The sequence below is a fragment of the Daucus carota genome, chromosome 9 (genome assembly GCF_001625215.2).
Source record: "Daucus carota subsp. sativus chromosome 9, DH1 v3.0, whole genome shotgun sequence".
Taxonomy (NCBI): Eukaryota; Viridiplantae; Streptophyta; class Magnoliopsida; order Apiales; family Apiaceae; genus Daucus; species Daucus carota.
The window spans coordinates 9,967,901-9,984,737 of NC_030389.2; the positions used below are offsets into that span (position 1 = coordinate 9,967,901).

General features: G+C 33.2%; 2 protein-coding genes across 3 annotated transcripts; one reads left to right on the plus strand and one right to left on the minus strand.

Moving 5' to 3' along the window:
- Nucleotides 1–403: 403 nt before the first annotated feature.
- LOC108200438 (protein N-terminal asparagine amidohydrolase) lies at nt 404–8,153 on the plus strand. Of its 2 annotated transcripts, XM_017368588.2 has the most exons (9): nt 404–538; nt 2,107–2,289; nt 3,020–3,084; nt 3,171–3,270; nt 3,378–3,416; nt 3,518–3,709; nt 3,898–4,076; nt 4,261–4,380; nt 7,777–8,153. In XM_017368588.2, exons 1-9 carry the CDS (start codon nt 431–433, stop codon nt 7,886–7,888), a joined length of 1,098 nt encoding a protein of 365 aa, XP_017224077.2. In that variant the 5' UTR covers nt 404–430; the 3' UTR covers nt 7,889–8,153. The 2 variants fall into 2 exon arrangements, with proteins under 2 accessions (XP_017224077.2, XP_063940793.1); XM_064084723.1 differs by lacking the exons at nt 3,378–3,416; nt 3,518–3,709.
- Nucleotides 8,154–8,952: 799 nt separating this feature from the next.
- Nucleotides 8,953–12,528, minus strand: LOC108203093 (zinc finger CCCH domain-containing protein 14). Its single transcript, XM_017371822.2, has 3 exons — nt 12,285–12,528; nt 11,794–11,854; nt 8,953–9,877 (listed from the first exon to the last, which is right to left on the minus strand). The coding sequence occupies exons 1-3, from the start codon at nt 12,352–12,354 to the stop codon at nt 9,130–9,132; spliced, it is 879 nt and encodes a 292-aa protein (XP_017227311.1). The 5' UTR covers nt 12,355–12,528; the 3' UTR covers nt 8,953–9,129.
- Between the last annotated feature and the right edge of the window lie 4,309 nt (nt 12,529–16,837).

The window sequence follows — 16,837 nt, forward strand, 5'->3', positions numbered from 1 at the left end:
TACTTGGTTCAGTTGATTCGTGAGTTGGTTCCTGAGTTGACACAAACTCTCGTTAAGTTACCTATAACTTTAACCTTCTGGAGTTGGCGCTGCACCAATATACGTGGATCAGTCCTCTGGATATTTATAAATTTTCCTTATTTGGAGTTGGCTATATGAAGGGACCCAATATCGGTTCTGAAATAATATAAACTAAAAAATTATTATATATAATATTTGATCGGATAAAAATTGATCTATTAATATAATGAGTATATTGATTGATTTTCAAATTCAGAATTTGAGAAAAATATTTTTAATATACCTATATTTATGTAATAAAATGGTATAAATGATATTTAAACAATTTATATTTGGATTAAGATAATAATTTATTTTTATAAAAAAAAAAAACCGAACGCAAGTATATGTAATAAAAACTAAAATTAAAATGAGACGGACAAATACCGGCAGGACAGCAGAATTGATCGTGTACCGACAGAACAGAAGCATGATTTATGTTGGCGGAGTTCCAGTTACAGTAGACGACTCCACTCAGGTACTACTACTCTTCATCTCCTTGACACTTACTTGTATGTCTTAACTGTATTAACTGTATTGCGATTAACCAACTCTTTGTTTAATGGTATCTGTCGCTCCCTCCAAGGACTTAGAGAGTTTAAACTCGGTCACAGATACGGGTTCGTGAGTGTGTTTAATTATTTTTTAAAGAAAAATTTGTATTGCAATTATGTAATCTTGATTGTGGATTATCAAGCTTTTTAGCATATTAAGATTATATATTCATGTGGGGTAGTCTTTATTTTAAAATTTTTACAACCCCAATTGCATATGGGTTGGTCCTATTTTCCTTCGATTTGAATGTTCTCTTGATCAAGATAATGAAAGTAGGAAACTTTCCCGCAATGAAACTTTCTCTTAATTGCGGTGTTCTCTTGATCAAGATAATGAAAGTAGGAAACTTTTGTGAAGAGGAGGAATTGACAGGATGGAAAATTGTATTTTAAAAGTTTCTCGAGTGTTTGTTTTTGGGTTGAAGGGGTGTTTCAGATTTGGTTGTGGATTTGGTAAAGTTGTTGGAATGTGTCAGATTTGAATGAACTTTTGTGTCGTTTTCGTTGCAAATACTGTTTAGAGAGGGAATTACAAAACCTTATGACTCGTCGGAAAGGGAATTATAGCCTCTTTTTGATGTCACAATTTCTTAATACAAGAGTCTGAAATTGAAAATGCATGTGTTGTATTTACAGTTGAAAATGTAGAGAATTCAAGAGTGTCGGGGCTGTATCAAAGGTTGTCTTAGTGCTGGAACAGCCGTAGGTTTCAGCCCCCCACCACAACTCCGTACTAGAAAATATAAATCAGTAATCAAGTAAATGAGAATTTGTAACTAGTGCCTATATATAAAGACTTTGTGTTATAAGTAATGTGTATGAATATCGAATTTCAGACTCCGCTAATTGATAAAAAAGTGTCAAGCTCAGATAATTCTGTTGTATGTCGGCAAGTGAGGGACAGAGGGTTTTAGTTGATTTTAAAACCCCAAAACCATGAGTGCTCTGATTGGAAATGTAATGGTATCAGCCGACGTATAGCTGGTTAAGAGCATCTCCAAGAGCATCACAATGGGATTTCTTAAATATGTACTCCAAGATATAAGTCTTAGTAAACCAGGACATTATATTGAATGACAACTACAACAACAATTTTTTTTTGTGTTCCTTATTATTATTAGAATATTGAGTTTAAATCCGTTAGGAGGGAATTAATGTGGAAAGGAAAAAGTGTGAGAAAAGAGGGGAGTGAATACTTTTAGCGAATGCTTATGATTCTATTGGAGGGCCACATTCCTCAAAGTATAGCTTAGGACATCATATAGCTAATCTCTTGGAGATGCTCTTATTGTGTTATAAGAACTAAAAGGATGGTATATGTGGGATGTGGCAAAGTGTAGGTAAATGTTAAATGCAAATCATTGTAGTTAGTGAAATTTTGTAATTTAAAGATCTATAGATATTTCGATGTTCCATTTTGGTCAGCTTATCTTGAATATTTATCAGCTCATGACCTAGTATTGGCTATCCTTTGAACTCCGTCTCTATGTAGGATGATGATGCATTGGCTGTTCTGATGAAGCATCCTTTATTGGTATCTGTTTCACATTCTTTTCGAGCTATCTCAGAGAGGAAATTTTCAGCTTCTGACGAATCTAATATGGAGAGATCAACTAGTAAAGCAGTTTATGTCTTTCAGAGGGAATTTGCAACTGTCGACCCTTCCTGCGTGGATGTGAGTTTATATAGTTGCTTCTACAATAACTCATTCTATACTGCATGCGTGGATGTACGCTTATATATTACCTTCATCATGCAATATTTTGTTAAAAAGAGGTAACAGATGAAACATTTTTATCTTATAAAGAAGTCTGGGAGACGGGAAAGTAAAGTATGTTTCGAGTTTTACCTAACATAAGCACAGATCGTTGGTTTAAATTAAAGTGTCTGCGATTCTTGGTACAGTTTACTTCAAATAAATGCTTCATTTTGATATGATTACTTCCTCCATCTTTTAAATAGTGGCAGTTCAAAGTAATAAATTGTCCAAATAGTGGTGAGGTTTAGAGAATCAATTTACTGTCTTTATGTAGGATGATATTGACATTTTTTATAAAATTCTAATTTTACCCTCTGCGGCTATACTTTATTCATTAAAGAATGTTGGTAATTTCAAAATTGAGAAAGGCGATATATTCTTTAAGATAAAATGAAAATGAATGTCCTGATATGCATAATAGACGTCACACCCTCACAAAAAGAGGGATGTGGATGGATTCAGTTATAATTTTTAAAACTATGTATCAGATTTAGTTTTGCAATTATGGTTCTTGAAGACTTTTGAAGTGCTAATGACTTGTGGTGAATTTTTATAATTATGACCTGCGGTTTAAATTTCTTTCAGTTCTTGGAATTTTCTACCAATATGTACTGAACTTTTGCTTTCTTGATGTGCTTGTGAGAAGTTAGTTGGGACTGATGAAGCAACAACTTGTCTGGGCATTGTCATTCGTAACCGCAGAAACAGAATGTATGCACACAACGTAATATTCACATGAACTGCCAGCTATAGATGGATTAAATTTTAATTTTCTACATCTTGGTCTATGATTTCAGGACTTCTGTTGCTCACATGGATTCACCAGATGTTGTTGATATCGGTTTGACCCAGATGCTGTCATTAGCTGTGAAGCGTGAAACTGATGACGTTTTTGATGTATATGTTTTTAAACCTTGCAAACTGTTTAAACCTGAATAGTTATCTATCTGTTTACTCTGCTATATTCTCAGCATGATATTTATATTTTTAGAAAATCTATCTAGGTCCATCTTGTTGGTGCTTTCAATGATGCTTCGTCTCAAGTATGGCCAAAAAACTGTAATATGCCTTTCAATTTTTTCAGATGTTATACATAACAACTCGGACAAATTATTTACTTTATCGTAATGGATTTTGTGTGCAGAGCATGGATCGTGGCAGTAAATCCAGAAAACACATAAAATTAGATGGCTACTCTTTTCCACTTTGTCAGAAGATTATTCAAACTTTAGAAAAGAGTAGCATAAAGTTTCACATTCAAACACTTCATGTTTTGGACCATAACACAAGATGGGATTCTCAAGGAAATGCATACCCAATATTCCACGGATTTCTGGTTACTTTAATGTTTTTCTTACTACACAGCTTCTTTCTTTAATTTGGTTTTTCAGTTGGTTAATGATTTATTAACATGTCATGATTATAATGACAACCTCTAGATAGGGGAAAGTATTATAGTATATTGCGAGTTGACTGTGGATTTCTTAATAACAAGTATTTTGTTCTTTTGGCAACTTGATTTAGGTCGAGACATCCACTGGTTCCATTAACCCAGCCAGTTTTGATAAAACGTCAAGATGTCCGGATGAAATTGTCAGAAGGATTCGATTGACTGCATCATTTGAGGACCCTAGCTGTATAGGAAGGCTGCTCAAGACATATGACACACTGACAGATCAAATCATAATTTCTCCATTTTCCTGGTTGGTATTTTGTTCTTAGTTCTTACAGCTTTTCGCGTTTTCCGTTATGTATGGGTGTTTTACAATTTGGGTACCTCCTGTGGATAAAGTTTCAGATGTGTTTGAAGCCAAACTCTTCTTTTGTATATATAACTATTTATATCCACGATCTCATTACACAGATATTGCCGTTTTCTTCTTTTAGGACCAGACGCCAAATAAGTGTTGCTTTCATGCTCCGAAACCTTTCTGATTCAGAGATTCTTCTCAGTTGTTCTACTTCACCTTCAGCGGAGGGGCCAGATTTTGTTGAAAATCAGAGAAGGTACTCAAAACTCTCCGCTATTATTGGTGTTTAGCCCTTATTTAATTTTAAAAGTGTTGGGTTCTGCAATCCGCAACAGTAAGCTTTAATTTATTTAAATATAATTAAATGAAGTCGGAAATGCATACAATGATCAGGTTTGATCTGAACTTAGTTGCTAAATATGTCATACTTTGGTTACAAGTACGTAGTGGCTTCCGTAAGATTCCAATCTTAATGGTTCACGGTACAAGCGATCCTTAAGCATCTAGATATTTAACTTTAAGGCCCTATTTGGGAATTAGCGGTTAGCGGTTAGCTGTTATCGGATTGAATTAGATGTTTTGACTAGCTGATTGAAATAGATGTTTTGACTACCGGATTAAATTAGCGGTTTCTTGTAAAACTGTTTGGCAAATAGCTGTTTGATTAGCCTTTTATGACACATACCAAAACCTAACTCAAAAAGCTCCTCAAAGTGTCTTTTTGAAAATTAGCTTTAGCTTTTTGAGGCCAAACCTTTATTTCAATCCGCTAACTATCAAACACTAACATTAGCGGATTGAAATGGTCAAACCTCTAAAACACCCCAAGTCTCTAATTTTAGCCCAAGTCTCTAAATTCCAAACACGGCCTAAACCTTTGAAGTGCCTACAACTGAATGATCAATTATGAGGCAAGAATTTCCGAACCATACCAGCTTCTTTCCAGAATGTTCTAGTAGCAGATATCACATATAAATATACTAAAAGGTGTAGATAGATATAAATGTTAAGGTCTTATGTTTACTTGATTAACGTTAAAACTTTATCGTTATCAAATGAAATATATTTTTTCTTTGCATTACATGTTCTATTCTCAAGAAACATAATATAATATAAACCTTGTTGAAATGAGGGGCATGTATATTATTTCGTTTGTTAGTTTTCATAGGTTGTGTAAACTTTCTTTTGACAGTGATAAAACTACTAGTCTGCAATTTTCGAAATTGACAGTTTGAAAATATATCATGACATCCTATATTAACAAGTGTAATTCATTTTCATATTATATATTTTAAGTTATACTTGCTAGTGATATTTTCATTAGATAAACTAATAAATTACAATATGATAATTTACAATAAATTATTCTATGTATTTTTTTTGGTATTACCAATATAAATATCATGTAGTTTCATAATTAGGCAGACCCAGGGACTGAGCTAGAATTTTAAAGTAGTGGGGGCAAAAAATTGTATTAAAATATTATTGTACGATATTTACATATATAGGTTAGGGTTTATATATATTTGAATTTTGTTGGCTGGGCAAGTGGTAATTGAGATAGTGCAGCAGAGAGGGAAAGGAATGGTAGAGGGGCAGTGGATAACAAAAAAATCTGCTAATAAAACTGCCTGCAGGGATCAAACCTGCATCTCCTGGGAGAACATACAACCCCTCAACCATCGGGGCATGTAAACTATTTGATGGAAGTTGTGTTATAAATATAGATATACTATGAAGGTCAGTGGGGGCGAGTACCCCCACTGCCCCCACGCTCCATCTGTCCCTGGGCAGACCCGTTGATTGGTTGGTAATAGAAGCCCAACTGCACAGGATCCCAAAATAGGATGGCCCCTCAAAATATAGAAAAACCCAATATATTCAGGAAATTATTTCTGACATAGGAACTTGAAGCTTTAGTTGCTAGTACCGGCAAATATTCTCACTCCCTTCAGGAATCAGATCAGATGTCAAGCCTTCTTCTAGTTGGCAAAATATTCTCGCTTTCTGGTGGCTTCCCCGGAATTAGCTGTCAAGACTTTTACTATATATATATTCATGCATATTACTATGCAGGACTATATATCTTTGGTTAATCTTTACCTGTCCACATACCATAGTTTATTTTTTTGCTAATCATAGAATTCGATTTATATTTTAGTTTTCTTTGTTTTAACCAAACAAATTTAATTATAGGATTTTTTTTTTTTTTTTGACATGATTTATATGCTATGCTATATGTCAGTTTCCAGAAGGATATTTCTCTTCACGAATTTATATAGGTGTGTGTGCATATATTTTTTGTATTATATTATTGCTAATGGAGTCTAGTGCCCTTAACGTTATTTAAACTGTAAATTTCTACATCTAATGGTTTATTATAATTGTTTATATAATAAATACTATAGGTGCAATTCTTATCATTACAACAGGACCCCAAATTGATTGAGCAGGCCTAATTTAAGGCTATCAAAAGTACATACATCCTAGAGACCCATTCTAGTTTTAAGACATATTAGGAAATTAGATATATCAAAATCTACATATCCAACTGTAATCAATGTAAAGTTTGTGTTTCTTCTAAAGTACTGTACTAATTTTTGCATAAACCAGCCTAAAACCTGGGCATTGTGCGTGGTTCTTCTGTATCTTATCAATATTTATATTGGTTTTGTATTTTATTGTTTTAATTTTATACTTGATATATTGTTTCCTTGCAACAATAATATCAATTTACTTTTTGTAGTTGTAAAGAATCAAACCTTGGTCATTTAATAATGCTAAATTTTTTTGACAATTTGACCTCTAAAGACCGGATGACCAACTATATGTATTCCTTCATGCTAATTATATATAACGCTAATTATACATAGGCTATAATAAGATATTATAACCTTGAGTTAGTTTAAACCAGATTACCAGAACAGTTCGAACCTTCATTAGTTACACTGAATCATAATTCATATGTGAGACATTGGTTTTTTATCCAGTAATGTCCTGAAAAGGGTTTAATGCTTAAAGTATCATTCTTTGTGAAATTTCCTTTTATACATTCTCATAAAGTATGCTAGCACTGTAGATAACCGAAGTGATGAAAAATTTGAGGCCTGTCGGTTGCCTTTGCTATTGTACTTATCTACTCCGGATAAGGGTGGTTTGGTTTAACTTAAAAGAAGTGCTTTTTGCTTATTAGTGAAAAGTTTTTTATAATTGAAAAGTAACTTTTAATTTATATGTTTGGATAATTATTTCTGTATTTACAACATATCAGGTATAAAAATTATTAATGTAATAATAAAATATTATAAATTATCATTTAGAGTGGTCTTTTACATTTTTCTAAGATCGAATTTTAAAAATAAGAATGAGTCACTAAAAAAACTAGCATTTTCAATTTCTCAGATCCGGACTTATAAGTCAGAAGTTGACTTGTAAGTTCTTTACACACACAATACAAATAAGCTACTGGGCTTTTGAACCCAGCCAAACAGCACCAATATAACAATAATTCTTGTGTTAGCACTTCATTTTGCTTGAAAGTTCTTGCATTTTCGAAACAGGTAGAGAATCTGCTACGAAATGTCCTTACTGTTAAATGTATGATAGAGCTTTTTTCATACCCAGCAGAACATAATTTCTTATATTTTTTCAGGCAGTGTGAATTTGTGATTGAACACCCAGATTCGAGAAAAGTATTTCCCTTAAATCAACCACGTGTGTTTGAAAGGATACCAAGTGGAGGTTGGAGAAGGCTACAACAATAATATACCATATCCATATTTCTCCGCTTGTGCATTCATTTAATGAATCAAGTAGATTGTCACTTGGTCCTTAGCAGCCCTGATTTAAGTTGTATCTAATCTAGATTTGTAGTCTACATGACTGTAGTCTGTAGCTCATATGCGATATTTGGTTCCTCTTTCCTTGAAGGTACCATCAAGGTTGCCTAACATGCTTTCGTGTGGCAACTTTACACAACATATACACTGATTAAATTTTTGGGGATTCTTTCCTCATTTATACATTTAACCTTCAAAGTGCAAGCTAAGCTATTATTTTAAGAAAGGTAGATAAGCAGATACGCATGTTGGATGGGAATTTCCAACTAGAGAAGTGTACTCCCTAAAATTTCAAATAAACAACACTATGGTGGGTCAGGTACACTTGACAAAAAATTAGGTTGGAATCCAAATTGTGAACAAAGTTTATGGATATATAAAGGAGGATGTTATGAAAATATTGAATAAACAGGGGTATGAAAATCTTTCATTGATTATGATTAAGATTGTTGGGAATGGAATTGCTGAGTCTGCGTTCTACTTGGAATTGCTAGGACCATAAGTACTGAAAATATAGAAATTATGATCACCCCTAAAATGGAAGTGCACATCTCACTCGTCATCTCCAATTTCATTCTAGCAAATTGAACCTTATAATTGTGAGGTTTTTAATGCTCCCAAACTTTTAAGCAGAAGATGAGAATTCATACTCCCTCTGTTTTTTAATATATGACGTTTGATTTTTTGACACACATTTTTAAGTGTTTTGACTTGATAGCTAAAAGTATTATTTTTAAAATTTTCTTTTTCTAAATAAATATATATAATCAAAAATTTAATTCACCAAAAAATTAATTAAAAATAATAATTTTTACTAGCCGGTCAACTCACCTAAAATTACGTACCCAAGTCAAAAGTGACATATAAAAAAAAACTGGAGTAATATTTGGGTACGTTTTATAGATCCTTTTCGTTTGATATGTAATCACTTTCTGGCAGTGAAAGCAGCCTATAATTAAGATATCATGGAAACTAGATTTTAATAGATGTTGACCAGAAGCAGAAACTGTCATTAACTGCAGAGTCTAAATTTTGTGAACTTATTAAACTTATCCAAAATGAAAAATGCTGACACTATCACAAACACAATTTTTCTGTCAAAAAAGTTGTATCCCATTAAAAACACGTTATCAAACAATCAAGCGACTAGCACAAATGATTACTGCTCAAATTGCCGTCTTCCGCAGCTCCTCGGCTCCATGAGCAAAGTGACACCTATCACCGAAAGTACACGACCCCTTGGTAAAATTTTCACACACCTTGGTCTTGAAATTGCTTGCTGGAGGAGCCTGTCCAGGCATAGCCATAGGGGTTCTCACAGGGCCTCTCGCAGAGGCACCAATTCTCATGATGAGTTCACGTACCATACCACTAGCATCTTTGATCTGATCAAAATTTCCTTCAAGTTCAACATTCTTCTGATTAGGATCTGTATCATGGTCTCTTATGGCAAACTTCACCCCTGTCATGCGGCATATTTGCTTTGAGTTCACACCACCTTTCCCAATAACAGCTCCAGCTAGTGATGCATCAATGCTTATCTTGGCCGTTGCTGATGCACCAAAGTTAGCAGCAGCAGCTAGCCCAGGTGGAGATGGGTCTACCCGCCCACCATAGGCCCCACCCATTGGAGCTCGCATGGCTCTAGGATCTTCATAAGCTGACAAACCTGGCCTACCAAGCTCCATCTCACTATGAGCAAAGCGACACTTATCACCGAACTTGCATCCTTCTGGGGTGTTGATTTGGTTGCAGAGCTTAGTTTTGATAGCTGGAGCAGGACCATCTGCATATGTTGGTGGAGCTGGCTTTCTTGCGCCTGGTCCCATGTTTCCCATCTGTCCTAGTGCGCTAAAGCCCCCAGGAACATAGTGCAGGAAATGACACCCTTCTCCAAACTGGCATCCGGAAGTGCTGCATAACATGAACACAGTAAACAAGGTGTATAACCACTGAAAGTGTATCGCAATGCATCAATATGACCATAAACTTCAAACACGTGCAAATCATTAAGCAGTATTTCAACACAAATCATATTGGCAGCAAACAAATTGCCAGGTACCAGTCCGGAAGGATATTCACTACAGCTTCTAGCATATTGAGGAACAGGCATGTATAATATCAGCCAATGACTCAACACAGACTGGATTTGACAGAAAAAAGATTGTCATACAGGTACCAAGGAGGTAAAAAATTCCATAGCTTCTAACATAATGATGACACTTGGGAAGGCATGCATATTATTAAGGCACTGGTCAAGTTAAAAACAGAATAGACTACTGAGAGCAAAAAAAATGTCAGTTAGCAGGCAGGTGGGAGGTTTATTACAGCTTTTAAAATATTGAGTAAACTATGTAATGTGAAAGTGTGTTCCTATTCCCAAAAAGCCCAATAAGACCCTTATATAATATATGGCAAGGAAATGACGAAAAGCACCAGTTAAGAGTCATCACCAAAACCTCATTAATTTCAAAGACAGTCTTACACCCACAAACCATCAGTCCAAGCAAACAAACAGCTATCTAATCATTAAGTGTATAGCAGTAATAGTCATTTGTGTATTTTAGCAAACAAAATGTTTGGTGATAAAATTGCAAGGCAAATAATAGATTATATCACAACATCAAAAGTGAAATAGTAGAGTGAGATATTATTGGGCAATTGCTAATAGCAGCTCCCCAAGTGAATGTTTATTTTGAAATAAATGAAGAATCATTAGATTCCTAACAATCCATAAAAGTAAAACAATTGCCTCCAAATCAAAATAGATGACACATGGCTTGGGAGTTGGGACATCCACAGATAGCTAGCAAGTGGATGTCCCTCCTCTTATCCGTACATATGTCCAACAGACTAATAGGGGTGTATTCAACTGGGATTTTAATAGATTGTTTTTATTCTATGGATTGTATCTAATTTTGATTTGGTTGAATTCTTGATAAATTGTCATAGAGTTGATTAGATTTTTTAAGATTTAAGCACAATGCTTTAAATTCTCATGGATTTTGGTCGGATTTCAAAAAACTTAAAATACACTAAACAATCTCACAAAATCCATTATTTTCTGAAATCCAAAAAAATCTATCAACATTTGAATATCATCATATTTTAATGGATTTTAAACAATCGCAATTGAATATCATCAGATTTTTAAGCATAATTTAAAATCTTGATTGAATACCACCAGATTTTGTAGCATAATTTAAAATCCCAATTGAATACCCCGAGATTTTAATGGATTTTAAACAATCTCATTCGAATACCCTCAAATTTCATGAATGGAAAAAGGAAAAAAAATCCTTTAAAATTCCAATTGAATACCCCCCACCCCACCCCACCCCAAAAAAAAAAAAAGAAGAATAACTTGGTAACTACAATCATAAAGGAGATAGGATTATGAATATAAAAAACATGAAGCTCCTAAAATATGTACTGATGTTTGAGAAATAACAGAGATAATCAATTGTGTTAAATAATTTGGCAGTATCCGCAGCTAGTTAATAAAAATTAACAGAGCGGCAAACTAAAATTATATCTCAAAAGTGGCAAGATAAACACACTAATCAGAGAGAACATACTCATGGTGGCAGGAAACAGATGCGAGCATAGTCACACCCTATTTCAATTTATTGTTGCCACTGATAAAACAGTACACGCTGGGTTCGTAGCATTCACAATTAATTAACAAACAGCTACAATTATTAATGTGCCACCAAAATGAGCATGTACCAAATTCAAATCCAAATTTGGCGTTAAATATGCCAAACAGCAACTTAAACTCAATAAAAAACTTAACCTTTTAGGTAAATTACGTGAATTAGATTTACAACCTGAAGAACTTCATGCAAGGCTTTGATTTGCTTCCTACACCAGTTCCAAAAGAGTCCGTTTCTGTTACACGAAATTAATTACTCATTTTCAGTTAATAATAATTCCAATAATTCTCGATCCAATAATCTTTAAATCTCCCATCAATTAACAAAATCTCTAAAAATCGCCAACGAATCCAGCAAGAAAACAAATTCTCTCAACCCTAACTTTACACAACCACAAAGTTAATCACATTCTCCACCTACAATCTTGTCAACTTATACAACACAATTCATCACACAAACCGATATAGATCAACATTACCTAAACTAATTTCTAGGTCACACAAACTAACATAAATTCAAAAATTAATTAAAAAAAATAATTACTTCAATAAAAATAACAAAACGCAAAATCTAGGTCAAGATACGCATAATCAAAGAGTTATATATATAGAAACATGACTAAATCTAGGTCAAATTGAAAAAAATGCAAAATTAAAGAAACGAACCATCCCGAGATCTCTTGGTTGCGCCGTTCCAAACGGCGTCTTGTCTGCCTCGCTTGCGGCCAAAGTCCATGAGTAAGGAGGAGTTGTGTAAGTATGGGTGTAAGTATAGGTGAGTGAGATATAAACCCTAGGCTAGGGTTTGAGAGAGGCGGTTAAGGCGGAACTGAAAGGAGGGGTTTAAATTTGATTTAGTGATGTGTTTTCAAGCCCGCGCTTACGACGAGTAACGCTCGTGTTGTTGGATGATTTGTAGGTAAGCACACATGAAATATATTAGTCCACATGTGTTTGGGTTTGGATGTATTGACCCACCACGTTTTGAGCCCAACTCATCGTCCGTTACTCCTTTTGTAACGTCTTCTTTATTTTGTTTTTGTGTTCTTGGAGGTGTTTGGTCATTTATCATATTTTATTTCGATCTTTATAAATAACTAGTTGAGAAGCCGCGAGTTGCGGCGGCCTATAAAAATTATATTAATATTCAATATTAATATTTGCAAAATAAAATAATTTTGTGGTTGTCTATAAATAGTATATTAATGTTTCAAAATTAATATTTATAGGATAAAATAAATTTATATTATAAAATTTTTGATATAATGCCAATACTAATATATAAAATTGTAAAATTGGACTATAATTCATGGTGAAAAAATGAAAATAAATTTATACACATAATTAACAATTTAAAGCATGGCGAATCTTAATTTTATTTATTTTTTTTGAAAAGTGTTCTTACATTGTCACCTTACTCCAATTTTTTTAGATTGATATGCACAAAAACATCTAACTTAAATCTGTGGGATAGCGGTCTATAACTACCCATACTTGCCACAACTTTTATTTTTTAATACAGTATTGCTTGAACGGAGCAAACAAATAATGCATGAATAACTTTTCTCTAAACAAAGTAAATCATATAAAAATTAACTAACAACAAACATGCCCGATGAACAAAACAAATATTATAAAAGAACAAACAACAAACATACATCACTAATAGTTAATTTATTGATATCAATCATCAATACCATGTATATACTATATTCTTTTCCCGTGTTTGGATTTGTCGACTCCAATATAGCGGTTTATAACTACCTTTACTTGCAACAACTTTTATTTTTTTTAATACTGTATAAACAGCTTTCACTTATCGCTGCTGAAGAACAGCACCTCCGAGTTAGAAATCGAACAAGAGAACTATCACTTGAGAGAGGAGGTTGTGTTTAGATGATCCAAATTGAACTCTACAATCCATAGAGATATTTATAGGTGCAGAGAGACTTGTGTGCTACTTTTTTACATAATTAAAAAACTGAAACAAAATCAGATTAAAACTTTCAAACTACTATATTTCATAAATAATTTGAAATAAAATCAGATTTTGAAACTTACTTCTAATATACCCGAAACTAAAAAAGTTAGTTCTAATTTTTGATATTTTTCATCCAAAAATTCCAGAAAATTAGAAAAATAGAACGGAGCGATGTGAGAGTCGCCACCTACAGATATTTATAGGTGCAGAGAGACTTGTATGCTACTTTTTTTCATAAATAAATAAGCTGAAACAAAATCAGATTAAAATTTTCAAGCTACTATATTCCATAAATAATTTGAAATAAAATCAGATTTTGAAACTTGCTTCTAATATACCCGAAACTAAAAAATGTAGTTCTAATTTGAAATATAAGTATAAGATCCATAAAGGAGCCTCCTCTAACACCTTAAGGTTTTAGAGGGAATGGTTCTCTACATGGTATCAGAGCTCTGGTTTGCGGGAGGTCTCGGGTTCAAGCTCCTGCCACCCCCAATATTCTCACAATTTAAGACGGACACGAAGGCAAGTTATGCCCCAAAGATGGGCGCCCGTGATCCACTCTTCATCCCAAATAATGGGGTTTCGAGTGAGGAGGAGTGTTGAAATATAAGTATAAGATCCATAAAGGGACCTCCTCTAACACCTTAAGGAGTGTTGAAATATAAGTATAAGATCCATAAAGGGTCTCCTCTAACACCTTAAGGTTTTAGAGGGAATGGTTCTCTACATATATTCCATAAATAATTTGAAATAAAATCAGATTATGAAACTTGCTTCTAATATACCCGAAACTAAAAAAGGTAGTACTAATTTTTGATATTTTTCATCCAAAAAATCCAGAAAATTAGAAAAATAGAACGGAGCAATGTGAGAGTCGCCACCTACAGATATTTATGGGTGCAGAGAGACTTGTGTGCTACTTTTTTCCATAATTAAACAACTTGAAACAAAATCAGATTAAAACTTTCAAGCTACCATATTCCATAAATAATTTGAAATAAAATCAGATTTTGAAACTTGCTTCTAATATACCCGAAACTAAAAAAGATAGTTCTAATTTTTGATATTTTTCATCCAAAAGTTCCAGAAAATTTGAAAAATAGAACGGAGCGATGTGAGAGTCGCCACCTACACGCCCCTCGCTTCTTCTTTATATAAGTATACTAGTTGAGAAGCCGCGCGTTGCGGCGGCCTATAAAAATTATATTAATGATTCAATATTAATATTTATAGAATAAAATATTTTTTGGCTGTCTATAAAAAGTATATTAATGTTTCAAAGTTAATATTTGTACGATAAAATAAATTTATATTATAAAAATATTGATATGATACCAATACTAATATATAAAATTGCAAAATTGGACTATAGTTCATGGTGAAAAAATGAAAATAAATTTATACACGTAATTAACAATTTAAAGCATGACGAATCTTAATTATTTTTTTTGAAAAGTAATCATGTTCTTGCATTGTCACCTTCCTCCAATTTTTTTGATTGATTGTGCACAAAAACATCTAACTTAAATCTGTGAGATAGCGGTCTATAACTACCCTCTTAAAAGTTGCTCGAACGGAGCAAACAGATAATGCATGAATAATTTTTTCCTGTATACAAAGTAAATCATATAAAAATTAACGACAACAAACATGTCTGATGAACAAAACCTATATTATAAAAGAATAACCAACAAACATACATCACTAATAGTTTATTTTGTTGATATCAACCATCAATATCATGTCAAGACTATATTCTTTTCCGTGTTTGGATTTGTGGACTCCGATATAACGGTCTATGACTACCTTTGTTTGCAACAATCTTTGTTTTTTTAATACTGTATAAACAGCCTTCACTTATCGTTGGAGAAGAATCGAGCAAGAGAAAGATAATTCTAATTTTTGATATTTTTTATCCAAAAATTTCAGAAAATTAGAAAAATAGAACGGAGCGATGTGAGAGGCGCCACCTACACGCCCCCTCGCTTCTCCTTTAAAAATCGAGATCGAGTAAGAGAACTATCACCAGAAAGAGGTAAGTTTGTGGTATTGAGAGAGGAGGTTGTGTATAGATGATCCAAAACCCTACGATCTATACGGGTATTTATAGGTGCAGAGAGACTTGTTTGCTACTCTTTCCCATAATTAAATAATCTGAACAAAATCAGAATAAAATTTTCAAGTTACTGTATTCCATAAATAATCTATATTTCCCATAATTAAATAATCCGAAACAAAATCAGATTAAAAGTTTCAAGCTACTATATTCCATAAATAATCTGAAACAAAATCAGATTCTGAAACTTGCTTCTAATATACCCGAAACTTAAAAAGGTAGTTCTAATTTTTGATATTTTTCATCCAGAAATTTCAGAAAATTAGAAAAATAGAACGGAGCGATGTAAGAGGCTAATACTGTATAAACAGCCTTCACTTGTCGTTGGAGAAGAATCGAGCAAGAGAAAGATAATTCTAATTTTTGATATTTCTTATCCAAAAATTTCAGAAAATTAGAAAAATAGAACGGAGCGATGTGAGAGGCGCCACCTACACGCCCCTCGCTTCTCCTTTAAAAATCGAGATCGAGTAAGAGAACTATCACCAGAAAGAGGTAGGTTTGTGGTATTGAGAGAGGAGGTTGTGTTTAGATGATCCAAAACCCTACGATCTACACGGGTATTTATAGGTGCAGAGAGACTTGTTTGCTACTCTTTCCCATAATTAAATAATCTGAACAAAATCAGAATAAAATTTTCAAGTTACTGTATTCCATAAATAATCTATATTTCCCATAATTAAATAATCCGAAACAAAATCAGATTAAAAGTTTCAAGCTACTATATTCCATAAATAATCTGAAACAAAATCAGATTCTGAAACTTGCTTCTAATATACCCGAAACTAAAAAAGGTAGTTCTAATTTTTGATATTTTTTATCCAGAAATTTCAAAAAATTAGAAAAATAGAACGGAGCGATGTAAGAGGCGCCACCTAGACGCCCCTCGCTTCTCCTTTATATAAGTATATTGACTAGTGAAAAAAGCCGCGCTTCGCGGCGGCGTTATAAATTTTGATACAAATTAATATTTGAATAGTATAAAAATTATTTTAAGTCATCTTCCTGTTAAATATATCACAAATAAAAAATATTATAATTAGTATAAAAATTTGTTTAAGTGGTCATCATGTCAAACACAATACTAATAATAAAATTAGTTCGAACCTCCCTCCTGTT